Source organism: Corvus hawaiiensis, chromosome 30, assembly GCF_020740725.1.
Source record: "Corvus hawaiiensis isolate bCorHaw1 chromosome 30, bCorHaw1.pri.cur, whole genome shotgun sequence".
Lineage (NCBI taxonomy): Eukaryota > Metazoa > Chordata > Aves > Passeriformes > Corvidae > Corvus > Corvus hawaiiensis.
This window is the reverse complement of record NC_063242.1, coordinates 4361755-4377957: the sequence shown is the minus strand read 5'-3', so window position 1 is coordinate 4377957 and position 16203 is coordinate 4361755. Positions and strand designations below refer to the sequence as shown.

Below are 16203 nucleotides of genomic sequence, written 5' to 3'. Positions count from 1 at the left end.
CCTACTTGACAACTTAATCCAGCTGTATTAACCTACATATCTAACAAAGAATTTACGTCTGCAAACCATGGGGATACAAAACAGTATCATAATTAGATATAGTATTGCTCTCACCATACTTTTTTCCAGCACATTATTTTTTTTGACTTCACCTCATTTCACATGATTTATGTTACTGATCATTCACTTTGGGAAAATGTTTAAGGAAAAACTCTAAAAAATGTAACCAGGAGCTATGGTATTAAGTTCTCATCTAGATTTTTTTCCTTGCCTTAAGGAAGCTGATCCAGATGATACATACCTCCTAAGATGGTCTGTAATTTTTGTTCTCTCTTTCTTTAACCCTTCTCTATTCCAGAACATATGCCAGCAACAACCTTTTGGATGATCTGAAAACATTGTACCGCACTGCTGGGCAAAAAGGAAAGGGTGTTGTCTTTATATTCACAGACAATGAAGTCAGAGATGAATCTTTTCTTGAGTACATGAACACTGTTTTGACTTCAGGTGAAGTCTCGAATCTTTTTGCACGAGATGAAGTAGGTGAAATCACACAGGACCTGATTCCAGCAATGAAGAAGGAGTACCCAAGGCTTACTCCCACTAGTGAAAATCTTTATAATTACTTTCTTGCTCGAGTTCGGAATAACCTGCATGTGGTTCTTTGTTTTTCTCCTGTTGGGGAAAAATTCAGAACTCGTGCACTCAAATTTCCAGGTCTGATTTCAGGCTGTACCATGGACTGGTTTCAGTGTTGGCCTAAAGATGCTCTTGTAGCAGTTGCACAGCATTTTTTAGCTTCCTACCATATTGAGTGTACAGATGAAGTGAAACAGAGTGTTGTTAACACCATGGGAACAATTCAAGATATTGTAGCTGAAAAATGTGTTGAATACTTTGAACGATATAGGAGACGAACATTTGTGACACCAAAATCTTACCTGTCCTTCATTGGAGGCTACAAAGCTATTTACAAAGAGAAGTTTGCCAGTCTTGGAAGTTTGTCTGAACGCATGAGAACAGGTACTGTAAAAGCTGTTGGATTTTTGTTTCTTTCTTTGTTTTTAAAAAGGTGAGAAGAATCTGAATAAAAGGATGTAAAAGCATGGATTTAAATTGTGAGCTCATGTTCATTTGGAAGCCAACTCATATATTTTTAGCTGTATTGTGTGTGATTACAAACTCTGCAGAGGTTTTGTTTCAATGAACTTTATGAATGTGCAGATTAGAGAGGAGATTTGAAAACAGTATTAGTTAGCAGTTAAAATGCCTGAAACTCCTGCTTTGACGTTTATGTATGCCAAGGAACTACTGAGATCCTAGTTTTCACATGTAAGCATGCCAAGAGTAAGTCTGAGAAAAGGTAAGTAAATGTTCATATTCGGTCCCTCTGAAGAATTTTTTAAAGGAACAGTATATGCCAAAGGTAAAATTTCAAAAATATAGCTGTGCACATGGTCAGACATGGTAAACAATTAAACAGTTTCCTAAACTGAATGCTGTTTGGAAGTGAATGTGACCTTAAACTGTTTATTCTCCCACCGTTGACAATTGTAGACCTGACCTATGTACACATACATCCAAAGGTAAAGGGTGGCTGGCTATCTGGAAGAACAAACGTGGGTTTTTTTGCGTTAGAAAGATATATATGATGCATTTACATTTAGATGCATGGATTTATAATGAAGATGCCTATACTTAAGAGTTTTTCTCATAATTTGTTCAAACTGTTGGAGTATTGTATTGCTCAAGAATCTGTAGGTTTTTTTACCCCATCTCATCTGGACCTTCATGTAATGTTGAATTTAGAAGCTCAGCCTACTCTCCTTGTGTCTTCACTTTCATTGCCAGGTTCCTCCTCTTTGTCTTGTACAGAGTACAGCCTAGTGCTTTTTATGTTCTCATGGATTTCAGAAATTTCACACACATTTCTTAAGTGTCATTCACCATGCTAATGTTTTTCAGCATGTGTGTTTAACATTTAGTCTCCTTCTCATATAAAAGAATATAAACGAGTGATCAAGTGACAGATTCTGAAGGCTTTTACACATTAAAAAATAAAAATTGTCCTGGTTAATTTTAGTGTTCAACCAATGGGATCACTCACTAGTATTCCTAAACATGAATCCGAGCGACTTATTTTAAATATCCACTTATTGCTTCAGTGAGGTTACTCTCTCCATAGGTCTTTCTGTTGCTAAAATGGAATTTGTTCACCACAGGTCTTGCAAAACTGATGGAAGCTGAGGTTTCTGTAAGCCAGCTCTCCAAAGAGTTGGTTATGAAGGAGAAAGATTTGGCTATAGCTTCAAAAAAAGCCGATGAAGTTTTATTGGAAGTAACTATGAAAGCCCATGCTGCAGAAAAAGTGAAAACGCAGGTGCAAAAGGTAAAAGACAAGGCTCAGGCTATTGTGGATGACATTGCCATTGATAAAGCAGCAGCAGAGGAGAAGCTTGAAGCTGCAAGGCCTGCACTGGAAGAAGCCAAGGCAGCCCTGCAGGTCAGAAGCAAATATATTCTGAACGTGCATGTAGTTAATGGTCATTATGTGCAATAATATGGCTTGTGCTTCTAACTTGGGGGATGGGGAAAGATTGAGGAACTGGCACTGACCTGTAAATCCTTGTATAAAAAACCCTGAAAACTGAAGAGGGAAAGAGGTAAGATGGGCAGTACTCTACTGTCAGGTAGTAAAGCAGCCACAGAGTGGTACTACCTGTAGGGACTTTCTGCAGTAGTGCTTCTGAGCGACCTGCAAACCTGCAGCCACTGCATTCCATACACAGTCCTCCCAAAAGAACATCATTCTTTGCCATCAGGTGACTGCTTAAATAAACGGACTATTTTCTAATTTTTCAGACAATAAAACCTTCTGACATTGCAACTGTTCGCAAACTGGGTAAACCTCCTCACCTGATAATGCGGATCATGGACTGTGTGCTACTTTTATTCCAAAGGAAAATAGACTCAGTGACACTAGATCAGGAACACCCAGGTGTCAAGCCATCATGGACTGAGGCTCAGAAGCTAATGAATAATTCAGGATTTCTTAGCATGTTGCTTACTTTCCAGAAGGTAAGTAATTAATAGGGGCACTACTGCTTCAATAACCATCTTCAGAGTTCACATGAAAGTGTCTTCTACCATCAAAGGCAGTTTGAAACAGTTTTGTCTATCTATAGTTGTGGATACTTTCTGACTTTATTCTTCTTTATTTTCATGGCTCATTATCTCAGTAGTTTTTCTCCTGGGCCACGCAGTGGCTCCTAGCAGACAGAAGTATCCCGTGCACTAGACCAAATCTTGAGGAGCTTAATGTTATCTTATTCAGGCAGCTCCTGCTTCTAAGTAGGAACTTGCCTTAGAAGGGCCCAGTCTTGGTTTTTCAAATGGCTCACCTTCTCCAGTGCTACCAGGCCTGTTTGCTCGTAAGACACTTGACAATTCTGTCAATTTGCTAGGGAGCTAGCAGGAAATAAGAAAAAAATGAACAGGGAAAGAAATGACATAATTTGGGAACTTTTGAGGTTCTTTCACTAGAAAAGTAGTGAAGTGAAGAATAATCTCATTATCAATTGTAAGAAAAATAAGAGCAAGCAGGTTTTTATTTCTGTCAGGACAGGAACTTTTGCAGCAGGGTTCACTGAACTGTGAGAAAAAGGAAAATTCTCTATAGGGAAGAGAAGAAAGATGTCACGGGTAGCTGGACCAGAAAAATACCTAGGTTAGAATATGAAATGGCGGAATCGTAGCCCAACTTCATAATCCAGAAGACCAAGCAGATTTCAGCAAAACCTGGCATTTCTGCAATGTTGCAGAACATACTTTCTCGTTTGCACACTGATGTTTTAATCTACTTATCTGTGCATTTTGCTGATGCCTTTTCTAAGCTGCTGGAGTGTTTTTGTTGTGAAGATCATTCTCACTATCCCCAGGAGCCATTTCTCCCGGAGAGCCATATTGTGGAAACTTGTACTGCCTCTGTAGACAGTTTCTTCCTGGGGCTGTCAGTCTGGTCACTTTTCCAAGTGCTCTCTTGACTAAACAGAAAGAGGAAATGAGTTTTAAGATAGCAAGGACTAATTATGTACTCCTTACTCAAGCTTCTGTCTAATGAGGCTTCCAGTTTTGGCACTTGTTAATAGTGCACATATTCCTGCGGGTAGCTGGAAACACATTTAACTCAGAGAAGTCAGAAAAACTTTTGTGGGACTGAGTTCTTGCAGAAAGTGATACTGATAAATGTGGGGTAGGATACTGGACTACTTAAATCTCTGAGGAGGTACTTCTGATGCTGTCCTCCTACCCCATTTCTCATTTCAGAGTATATATGACAGGAAAGTTAATTGTGTCTGGAGTTCTGAGTAGACTACACTGCTTACTTGTTTCTGAGATTTGGTTTTTTTTTTTTGTGTTCTTTCCTAGTATTTTTTAGGCAATGAAAATTAGTGGATGAAGTAGCTAATTGAATTCAAAATTAATTACTTAAAAGGAAAAGCATGACATTTCCCAAGCTTTTGAACAGAGATTTAGGCCACTGCTGATTGATCTTTGCTTCACCTTTGCCAGCTTGTTAGCTCATAATTTTGAGTAGGAGAACAAAAATGTCAAAATGTTTGTCCAGCACTATTTTACATTTTAGCAAATGATCATAGTGAAAACACCACCACGGCTGATCTTGGGAATAATATAGTGAATGTCTTTTCTATTAGAGTAGCTAGGGATCAGAACAAGTGCAAGGCAATCCTTTCTGCTATGCAGAAAAACAAGAAAAGGGTAAATTGCTTGACAGTATGAATGGTGGATGATTTTTAGATGCATTAAAAGAAAGGCATTAATACATTGCCAAAAAAAGGAAAGATTCTTTACATGTCTATTGTTAAGCAGTCATTTTTAGCCTGTTTAAGCTCTTCTACTCTCTACATTGCTCAAGGAGATGAATTCCATTTTCTTCTGACACTTACATAATTATAGATTAACCACCATCATCAAAGATCTGGCTTTTCATGTTCTCAACAGATTGTGAAAGGGAGAAAAAAACTGAGATTAGAATAACAGCTGAAAGAAATCCCTTTTACGGTTAAGGAAAAGGGTTAGCTTCAGTGAAGTGAAGACAGTGCCTTGCAGTTTCACCCTTTTCCTTCCTAAAGATGCTTGTTTGGTTCCTTTACCTGTGTTCACACCAGTGCCTGTCTGATGCCATGGTGAGCTTGTTTATGGGACTAGACTAGAAGAAAATTAATCAGTAGTTTGCTGACTTATGTTTCTGTCGTAACAGTTTCCAAACTAGCTCACCGAGCATTGGTGAGGGTGTTAAAGATGGGGCAAGGACATCTGGTTGAGGGGGAAAGGGAAGAAGGTGCACTGTTGTAGCAGCAATAGCTTAGAACAGCTTAAATTGTCATGGAGCTACAAGCCCTAGTAATGACTGTAAATCTTATGTGTCAAATAGGGATATTAAATGCCACTCTGTTGCAATGGAAGTAGGAGTTATTTTCACGAGTTCACAAAAACTACTAATCTGTCCTTTATAAGAGTGAAAGGCAACAGTGTTGCTTTGTTAATTTATTCTGTAAGAAGTGATAGCCCCATGATTTTAAAAATGAAAGTGTTTCTGTGAAGCAGACCTTATTCTAAAATCCATTTAAAAAAATAATATTTCCTTTCCATTGACTAGGACTCCATTACAGAAGAAACTGTGGAGCTTTTAGAGCCTTATTTGGATATGGAGGACTATAATCTCGAGACTGCTAAAAAAGTGTGTGGAAATGTAGCAGGTCTTTGCTCATGGACACAAGCAATGGCTTACTTCTATGGTATTAATAAAGAAGTTCTTCCTCTTAAGGTATTTTTTATTGATCATTTTATTTTGAGGGATGAATCTAGTCAAGTGGAAAAAATGTCGAGTTATTTTGGCTAAAAAAGAGATTCTTGTTTCTTCACGCCGTGTGGTGGAGCCAAGCACACAGAGGTTAAATATGTCCTGGCAATTTTTCCTCCCTTACACACAACTACCCTGTGGTTCAGTTGTTACTTGTGTGAACGCAGTAAGTGTTCAGTGGGTTCTTTATAGAGCCTGTCTAGCTGTATGTGGGAGATAATGGTACCTTCTCTGCCCTCAGAGTGGGTGCCAGGCACTATGGCCTCAAGAAAACTCCTCAGTCCTACTGGCCTGGGAAGGAACCTACTCATTGTGGTTATGATAGAATATGGGAAAGAGGAGGAGAGACCATTCTTGGCACAGAAGTATTCTTCAAGGAATTTAGCTGGAATTCATGTCCCTAAAAAAAATTTTGGAGTTTCAAATTGCTAAATGCAAGTGTACATATATAATAAAGAGAGTAGTTGCCAGGTATAGAATTCTGTTGTAACATTGAACTGAAGTAGAAATGGATCAGCCACTGTTATGTGCATTCTTACAGATAGCTTTATTGTCTTGGAAATGTTTCATTTATGAGCATATTGAAAAAAGGGACTTTGCATATTTATATAATGATTTACAGTCATTGCTCCTACAGTGAGTTTTATGGCTCTTTTCTGAGGAAATACATCCAATCCATTATGCTTCCACTGCACTGATGTTTGGTTTCTTATTGAATAAGCCGCTGTATCAATGGTATAGTCAAAATTCTTGGCATAATCTTTTTGTATACCTAGACAGATCTGATTCAAATATGTTAAAAGCATATTTTTTTTATTCAAGTAACTCAAGAGAGTGCTATATTTTTGTGATGTATAAGTAGCTATTCCCTTTTCAAATAATGGGATGTTCACTAATGAAAACAGAATTTGAAATGTTGCTATTGAGAGCCACAAAAGGGAGCAAGACCCGGGGGGAAATAGTGGCTTTATATGCAAATGTAACCCTGAAAGTTGAAAATGTGCTTTTGTAGATTTTATTTGAATATATATGATTTAGGATTACATATAAATTTAGCTCTGTGTTCAAGTACTTGCATTCTTGTCACACTGTAGCTGACAAAAAGTGAAACATACATTTCTTGGCAAAGTGGTGCCTATTGTCAGGCATAGCAACAGTTACAAATATTTTAGAAACAGAAGATGACAGAGGGAAGGAGGAAGTGTTTAAAGTATGCAAGAGATATGGCAGGAAGCAGTGGAGTGATGCTAAGAAAATAATTGAAAATAAATGTACAATTAGACTGCATAAAGTACTAGCCCAGGCTAATTCATCCAGTGCTAAAAGCAGGTTTACTGAATGAAATAATCAAGCTGCTTTATCCTAACTGCTGTTCCAGGACATAAATCCCCTTCAGCACCTGCCAAATGGATTCAATATATTTTAAAATTGCATCTTAAGTGAGACTCATTGCCTCATTTATCTTAAATATGACAACCTGTGAAAACTAATTAATAGTGACTTATATTATAGTAAATATAGTGTGCAAAAGTTACCTTATTCCTAGGAATGGATACTGGCATCCTTTATATAGGTGGCCTGCAGCCCACGGGTCATTAGTTAGACTTTCCTGTAGACCTTCAGTGTGAGGATGACCTGTTTCTCCCCAGATTGCTACCTAGTAAACCAGCCTGCTGCATTAACCTGAGAATTTAGAAACACCATCTGCTCCTTATCTGTTAGTTGAAGAATGTAAGAGCAGAATGGAGAAGCCCTGACTTTTGCTGTGATGCTGTTAGCCTCTAATTAAAATACTGTGTATAGGAGTGTAATTTCCCTTAGGGATGTCTCCAGTGACTTTAATTAAGTTCTCCTTAGGCTGTTATGGTGGTCAAGGGAAGTTTGTCTACAGTTTATAAATTCTGTTTGATATTGAGGATTCTCCCTGTGAAACTCAGTTTTAAGTATGAGACTTTATTGCCTTTTCTACTTTCGTCTCCATACTGAACTAAAAACTGCAGCAGGCAATGAAAGGAACTCTTGCACCTGAAGAAGAGGTAATAGTCAAGGAGCGTTGAAATTTGATAGTTGTCCATTTAAATAAGTGTGTCCTTGTAAAGGTGATGCCTACTGGGCAGGAAAACAAGCATGCAAGTCTGAATTCAAGGTCCACAATAACTGTGGAAGGAAAGCATGTACTCTGGGGGTGAGGGGGAGGATTATGTCGCCTAACAAAACAGAGTGGGGTCAGGACATGTAACTGAACAGAGAATATGGAGTGTCTTTCACTAGCTAGCACAGACTGTGAACAGCAGATAAGAGATTTCTGTGCTTTTCAAAGGTTATTTTAATCCCAAAGAATGGTCACTGATAGCAAAGAAAGTGAGGCCAAGATTTTATTAGTGTCCCTCTGCACATGTTTGCACATATACGTATTTATATTTGTATGCATATATGCATCTGTGTATATATATATATATATATATATATCTTTTTAAATTTTGTATTGTTGAGGTAAAAACATTGATTTTGGAATGTCTACAAAACCCGTGTATGTCTTTGCCTTTTTTACAATCTTTCCCTAAATAATGGTGGATACAAGCATATCATGATATTGAATCTCTGAGAAAGCTGATCCAAAACCAATGGAGTGTCTAGAGGAAAAATCTGCAGTAATCTGGGACAGGGGCAGTTTAGAAATTGCATTTCCATGAAGAGTTTTCAGTCAGATGCCATGTGCCCAGAACAGGACTGAAGCAAAGGCAAAGATGAGCACTCAGGACATCCCCAGAAGGTCAGGAGCAGAGTGACAAGTGCAAGAAGCCTTCTGGCCTAGTCCAGCCGCAGTGAGTGCTCAATGGACTGTAAGAACAGTGGACTTGGAAAGCTGAAATTCTTTAACAAGAGAAGTGCTAGGAAAGCTCCAAATCATTCTTACCTTTTCTGAAGTTTTGGATGCTTTTTTTTTTTTAATGGGATTCTCCTAGTAACATTTCCTGAATTTACTGAGCAGCAGTTGCTCTTCAGAGTGATTTGGGGTTGATCTGGGCATTCCATTCAAGAGCAGGTATAGAATTAAGTGGTGTGAGGCTTCTTTTTGTTGGAGAAGTCATTTTTATTGAACAGCTTCCTTGGATCAGGGTCAGATACACTTCGTGCTTTGCAAAATTGAGTTTGCAATGAAGCAGCGAGAAACTTAATGTCTATGTGAATACTAGTAAATTAAATAGTACTAGTGAATTTTTCTGGGCACTGGAAAGTCATCATTTGCACTATTAAATTGTTAGAATGATCCCTAGTGTAGATTTTGTCTTGGCTAAGCGGCATTCTTCAGTAGTCTCTGGGCACATTTCAGGAGCTAGCCTGGTCCAAGAGCCATTCCCACAAGGCTGTCAGTATGCAGTCATGTTTTAGAGGCTGGGAGAGTTTAATGTGAGCTGTTTTATGCTGGTTAACTTCAGTGCCAGAGAAAGGTCCTGGGCATGTTTCATTTAAGAGTCTAGCTGTGACTGTAATTATGTGTTTATTTGTTCTGGTTTTGTGTGGAATGAAAAAATCTTAAAAGGGGCAGGATCATTTCACCACCTGCTGTGAAGTCCTCTGTGAGAGCAGCTTGGAAAAAGGCAAAACAGCTGCTTAACTCTTTAGGCTATGGCCCTTGTTGGCACAGGTGCTGTCTCAGGACCTGCCCCATGCAGATGGATGCAGAGAGCAGGTAGCAGCACTGGCTGGAGCAGGTGTTGAGAGGATTGTCTGTCTGGTTCCCCACAATGCCAAAGGCAAGGAAAGACTGAAGCTGGTGCTCTCACACGAGTCCAGGCATGTTCCAGCATAGCACCACTTCTCCAGGAGCACAGATCAAACTGTGGACCTCGTATCTTAAATCCTCGTGATTCATTTGCATAAAATCCATTTTTTCAGGCTTTCACACTGCATCCAACTGGAACAAGTTGTGTATCCTTGCTTTGCTGCATGATTCAGAGGGATGAAATTAAGGGTGTGAAGCTTGTTCACAGAGCAATGCCACTAAAATTAGGAAGGCCGCAGTGGTTCTTAGTGGTTGGGAAACATGTTTCCTTCCTGCCTATTATAGGCTGGAAGTGTTTGTATGGGGCTGATTGCAGCTGTAATAGTCTTCTTGTGCAGAAGATTCTCTTTGGCAGCAGAGCTTGCCTCCTGCTCTCATGGCAGAGCTCTATAGAGGAGGCTGCCAGCCAACCAGCCAGTGATGTCAATACAAAAGCCGTGTTTGTACCCATGTAATTTTGAAAAGTCAAGTTTGGAAAAAAAAATAAAAACCAACCAGGGAGAGAGCAAATAGTGATGATTTCTAAGGGTCATCTGGAACAAGTAGTTTTTTTGCCTTTGGGAATCACATAGGTTGGTCATCCTGGCATGCTGGCTGTCATTCTCATGCAACCAACCATTGTTTATCACATATGATCAAGTAGACTATAAATCAAACTAATATTATAATGTCTTATACTTTGTTATGGTTACTCTAAAATTGGCTGAGAACTTTGGTTAAATTGCCTATAAAATAATTTCCTATTATGGGTCATCTTCCAGAAAAATCTGTGAAGTCTTGTGTAAATAATTTTAGGGATTTTTTTCATGTTAGAATACAATGTACTTTTTTTTACTAATCTGGACAATTTTTTCTTTGTGCCTACACCTTCAAAGCTGATAGCCTTTTAAGAGTTTTTAAGAATGGGTGTATGTCTTGGGGTGACCTTATGATGTGTATCCCATATCGCTGCCTATGCCCAGAAATTAATTCCTGTGCCTTTCTATACCTCTAAACCGAGCCTGAGAGGGGGAAGGAAAAAACTGAACAAAACTTTTTCAAAGCAGTTTGCAGCTTGTTCAAGGTCACACACAGATAGCAATTGGTTTTCCCAGCTGCAGCAGGGGAGGGAGGAAGCACCCAGCTTGCTGCTCCCAGAACAGTTTTTTTTTGGCCAGTGGTTCAGCTGCTTTGTTCTCCAGAGAGAGACTGAGAGTTGAATTCTTCCTTCCCTGAAATTTTGGATATTCTCCCTTTTTTACTGGACTGCTTGATTGCTTCAACATCAGAGCCCATTGGGAGGACTTTCCACTGGGCACAGAGGGCCTGGCCCAAGCCCCAGCTCCAAGGAGACCAAAGGGAGGACTCTAACGCTTTCCCAGGTTTTTCCTCCACAGGGAAAGATTTTATCATTTAGCATTATTTTCCTTTCCCGTGTGTTTGTTAAATAAATAGTTTTATCTTCACTTTCCTTCGAGGAAAATTTATTTTTTTTCCTGAACCTGGGGGAGGGGTGGTTGTACCTTCTCCCAGAGGATATATTTCTAAATTTAGCCAAACCGGTACAGTGTACTAGTTTGAAAACAAACTAGTGGGAGACACCAAGTCAGAATAACAATTTAATAGGGAAATAAAAGGAGGGGGAAGAAAAAATAAAGGCAGATAACACTGGGTTAAACTGACAGAGTTAGGATACAACCTGGCACCCTGTTAGTCAGGGTGGTGGTAGCAGTCTGGTAGAATGGTGACTGCAGTCCTCCCAAAGCGGCGATCCTGTAAAAAAAGGGTCTGCTCCTCCTCAGAAGGTCCAGTGGTGGCTCTGTAGCTCCTATCCTCTGGAAACCCGGTGGGAAGGTTGTCTCTGGTGTTCAGAATCTCAGATTATATCCACGATGGGATGCTTGGTTCCTCCCTCTGGGTGGAGCATCTCACAATGGGATAATGAGTCATGAGGCCAAGTGTTGATTAGGCTCATTAACAGAAAATGGTCCGGAGGGAGTTATCTCTGAGTCAGGCAGCAGGACAATGATGGGCCATGAACAGAAAGATAGTCTGGGGGGAGGAGGCAAGGAAACACTGCCCCACCTGATTTCAACAGCTCCTGAGGATGGTAATAGAATACACTGCAACCCAGGACAATGGGGAAGTCTGTTTTATCAATCTTTGGCACTTTTCTGAGTAGTTTATTGCTGCACAAAGACCTGCTTTTCATGTTTACAAGGCATCATTGCTCCATATGTATTGGGAATTCACATGCCCATCCTCTTCCATTGAAGTTCGTACCCTGCTGTGATGAATGTGAAGGTGTTACATGAATCCACACAGCCAGTTGTAAGTTCTCCATTGTTCCAGCTGTTCCAAGGATCTTGTTTCCTTTGTAACCTCAGTATCTGTCAGCTGGGGCTGAAACAGTATGTCATAATATTGTCTGACTCCCATTTTTAGCCCTCAGAGAATTTAAGGATACAAGGATGCTCTGCAGTGGGGAAGGTGCCTGGGGGAGGTAGAAGAGGGCTGGTGCAGAGCTCTTTTTGGATCTCAGTAAGAAAGGCCTGACAAGAGATGGCTAAATGAGGTGACTGCTTTAATAAGACGGAATAGTAAGAGGAGTTTAAAATAGTTTGAATGACCAAAAGAGAAAGCTTTCTCTTCATGGACAGGATCTGCTCTGCGCAGGATACCCTGGGAAAAACTATCCAGGCTCTGTCTGATGCTGCATGAATGTGGAGTGTCCAATATTTGAAGGGATGTGAAGTTCACTCACTGTTTGTCTTCTTATGAATCTTTTAAGGCAGTTTTCTTATTAAACCATTTGTTGTCAGACCTTTCTTATTCAGATGCAGAAGGAACCCTGCACACACTTTCTCTCCCTCTCTTTCTCTCTTATATCTCACCCTCCCCACCTTTCCCTGGTGCAGGACACAGTAACACTACATCACCTCCTCAAAACTCCTTTGCTGTTGGAACCCAATGGTCCAAGATTCACTAAAACATAACAGCAGTTCTGAAATCTGCTTATCTGGGTTTAATCAAGACTCATTGATTGAGCAATGTTTATTTCCAGGTGATGCTTTTTAATGTGTTTTTTTAATAAACAGTGAGGTAAAAATATTTCAGCATCCTTATATGATGGAAATTTTATGAGCAACCATTTTACTGGTTCATCTGGATTCCAAAATATTTTTTTATCTCTAGAATCTGTCAACAGACCAGGTAATGAAATTTTACTGACAGTGCTTTTCTCTAGCATATACTGTCTGCATATACCTAGCTTGCTAATATACCTGGACACAGAACATGTGATTCACCTGTATCCAATACACATGTATACAACATACATGTACGCAGATATTAGTGACCTACTTCACTGGTTAGTACATATATGCTTCTCTAATTCCCTGCTCACAAACCTCTCTTTTGAAATACACCAGACCCCAACCCATGATTATACTGTTAACTAAGAATTATCCCTTAAAAGAGATACCTTCTATTGCTACGCTTCTGGTATGATGTAATGCGAGTGTCAAGTTTCATATTCATAATAAAACAGGTTTTACAGATTCTTGGTTTCCATCTTCATAACTCTTATAGGAGAAAAAACCAGAAATAAGATACATAATATTTTGCCACATATTTAAACAAGCTTTTTTAAATATTCAGAGTAAATGGAATCAACCTTTATCTGTAAGTGTGAATTTCATAAGAGCTTTGTCAGGCTCTAATCCTTTGCAAATGTATATGGAAATACATTCTGAATTCACAGAATATTTTTTTCAACCCTGTTAGGAATATAAAAGTTAAGAGGCCACATTTAAATGACTGGTAACTCATCATGCAAATTTATAGAGAGATGTGAAAAAAGTCTCTAGAGTTTTACTTTCCAGAGGAGCAAAAAATATATTTGTTATATATTTGTTGTAGAAGTAATTGTTGGAAAAAGAGAGCAGAAGACTAGTTTCTGTTATAATTTGCATTATTTTATAACTAATGAAGACAATATTAATTTTCTTTTGCACTGAGAATGTATTACAGGAGGCATATATATAAGGCCACCAATTGTATAGGTTGCCTCATATGTCTAGTTTACAGCAATTTCAAGTGAATTGGGATTTAAGTAATTGGTCATTGTGTGATCAATAGACCATTCTGAAAATATTATTAAAACATCTTAAGATTGCCTTGAATAACTTTAATGCTATTCTTCTGTTCCAGAAATAAAAAGAAAAAAGCCTTCTGTCGTCTTAAACATGTATTATTTTTAAAAGTACCCAATACAGTACAGTATGTGCCATTAAATGAATCTCATTTTCTTCTGCCAAATAATAGGTATTAACTACTTTTTGCTCTTAAATATCTGTAGGCAAATTTAGCTTTGCAAGAAGGAAGACTTGCGGCTGCCCAAATGGAACTGGACAGTGCACAAAATCAGCTGGACAAGAAGCAAATGGAACTGGATGAAGTACAAGCCATGTATGATGCTGCTGTGAAAGAGAAGCAGGCCTTGCTTGATGATGCTGAGGCATGCAGAAGGAAGATGAGCAATGCCACAGCTCTGATTGAAGGATTGGGTGGAGAAAAGGTATTAGCACACGTGCGTAGGTTTCCAGCACAAAACAGGTGCGCGGTTTTGAGAATGCTCCGTGATGATCGTAACAGTGCTCGAGAAACTCAAAGTGTGGTGACATCTTGATATCATACGACCCTTTTTTTAGTTATAGGTAGGGGTTTTTTTCCTTGAAGTTAATGTATCTAACAAAGTAAAGCAATTTCTTGTGTTAAGTCTTCTGTATGAAGATTTGTGTTATATCATATGACTCTAAGTATTAGGATAAAGTTCAGATTTAAAGCCAAGGAGCCAAATTCCTTTTAGCTTTAGTAAGAAGAGGAATTAGGCTTAACCTAAATAATTGCCCTAAAATATTTATAAGAAGGATTACTCTCTTTTTCTCACCAAGTATACAAGAATACAAATTTGAAGCTTGACTAATTTCCTGAATTATAATTGAAGCTTAGATTTCTACTGGAGCCTTTTGCAGAATTATGGGCTAATTGTTATCCTCTGCAGTGAGCTTGAAATTTACCTTTCCTATGCAGATCTTTCTGGCTTCAGCCTGAAGGTTTTCAGAGGAAGCAGGATACTCTTTTTTCCTCTCTTATTATTTGCTTTGTTAATTCCTTCATTCATTTCACACAAAGTCAAAATTGATTAGAGTTTTGACTTCAACCATTGGGTCCTGTGAGGTCAGGACCTCAGCATTTCTTTGCATAGCTGCCTTTCAAATTACATCAGTCAAAAATCTTCGATGCTTTATCACACTTTTTCAATGAATTTCTAAATTTAAGAGCAATACAAAAATAGGAAATTACAGTGTCTTTTTGTGGGTTTTCTGGTGCCTTGTGCTATGAGGTCTTGTAAGACCTGTTATTCCACTCTACGTTTGAAAATTCAGCCAAAAAAAATAAAGACTCTCTATGGCACTTTGACTATTGGGCAAGACTGACACTGGGTTAAATGTGTGTTTTCTAAACTTGAAATGTGTATGTCCTTACCAAGATTGCATGCAGAGTGACTGTAAAGGAACAGCAATCTGGAAAGAAAGGAATAAGCAAAAATATTAGTTAAGTATTTTTAATTTTTTTAATACATTAAAAAATAATTTTTATAAAATTGCAGAATCATGGAATAATTGAGATTGGAAGAAACCACTGGAGATATCTAACCCAAAACACAGCCTCCCCCTCCCCACTACTCAAGGCTCAGGCCATTTTTTGGTTGGGTTTTGGATATCTTCAAGGATTCCCCAACTTCCCTTGGCAGCCTATTCCAGTTTTTGACCACTCTCACTGAAATAAGGGATTTTTTGTGTGCTGAATTTGAATTTCTTATATTCCAATTTGTGTCCACTGCCCTTTGTCATTTCATAGAGTACCAGTGAAAAGAGTCTGGCATCTTCCTCTTTACACCTTCCCATCAGGTATTTGCATGCAAAGATACCTGTGTAAAAATTTCCCCTGCACTCTCGGTGTTCAAGGATAAACAATCTCAGGAAAGGCTGCCCCTGAATTTTAGATCCCTGATCAGTTCTTTATCTGCAAGTCTGAGGTTAAGCAAACTGCCTTTCCCTCCTTAGATCCTCACTCAACTGTGTTCAGAACATTTGTCAATACCCTCCTTAAAACCTCAAGGATTGCTTGTGTCTTTCTGTGTTGTCCCTTCAGATATTGGGCAGTTGAAGGCCCCTGTGTAGACCAGGGCCTGTGGACGTGAGGTTTCTGCCCACTGTCTGAAAAAGCCCTCATCTACTGCTTATTAATCACATTGTCTGTGACAGACACACACATCTCCCACGTGGAACTTCCCTCTGATGCTAGCCCATAAGCTCCCAACTGGCATATTGTCCATCATTGAGTCTCCCATGCAGAGCTACATGCATTCCTCTGCTCTCTCACATGAAGGAAAACCCCTCTTCTCACCTCCCCAGCCTGTCCTTCCTAACAAACCCATAGACAGCTGATGCTGCTCTCCAGTAAGGGAAGTCTTTCCATCATGTTT

General features: G+C 39.0%; 1 protein-coding gene across 1 annotated transcript in view; it reads left to right on the top strand.

The window, feature by feature from the left end:
- Positions 1-16203, top strand: part of LOC125318546 (dynein axonemal heavy chain 5-like) — a 151230-nt gene that overhangs the window by 85596 nt on the left and 49431 nt on the right. The window contains exons 56-60 of the mRNA XM_048289429.1: positions 359-1023; positions 2223-2503; positions 2863-3078; positions 5681-5848; positions 14011-14229. Coding sequence (XP_048145386.1) covers positions 359-1023; positions 2223-2503; positions 2863-3078; positions 5681-5848; positions 14011-14229 — 1549 coding nt within the window. The remainder of the gene's footprint in view (positions 1-358; positions 1024-2222; positions 2504-2862; positions 3079-5680; positions 5849-14010; positions 14230-16203) is intronic.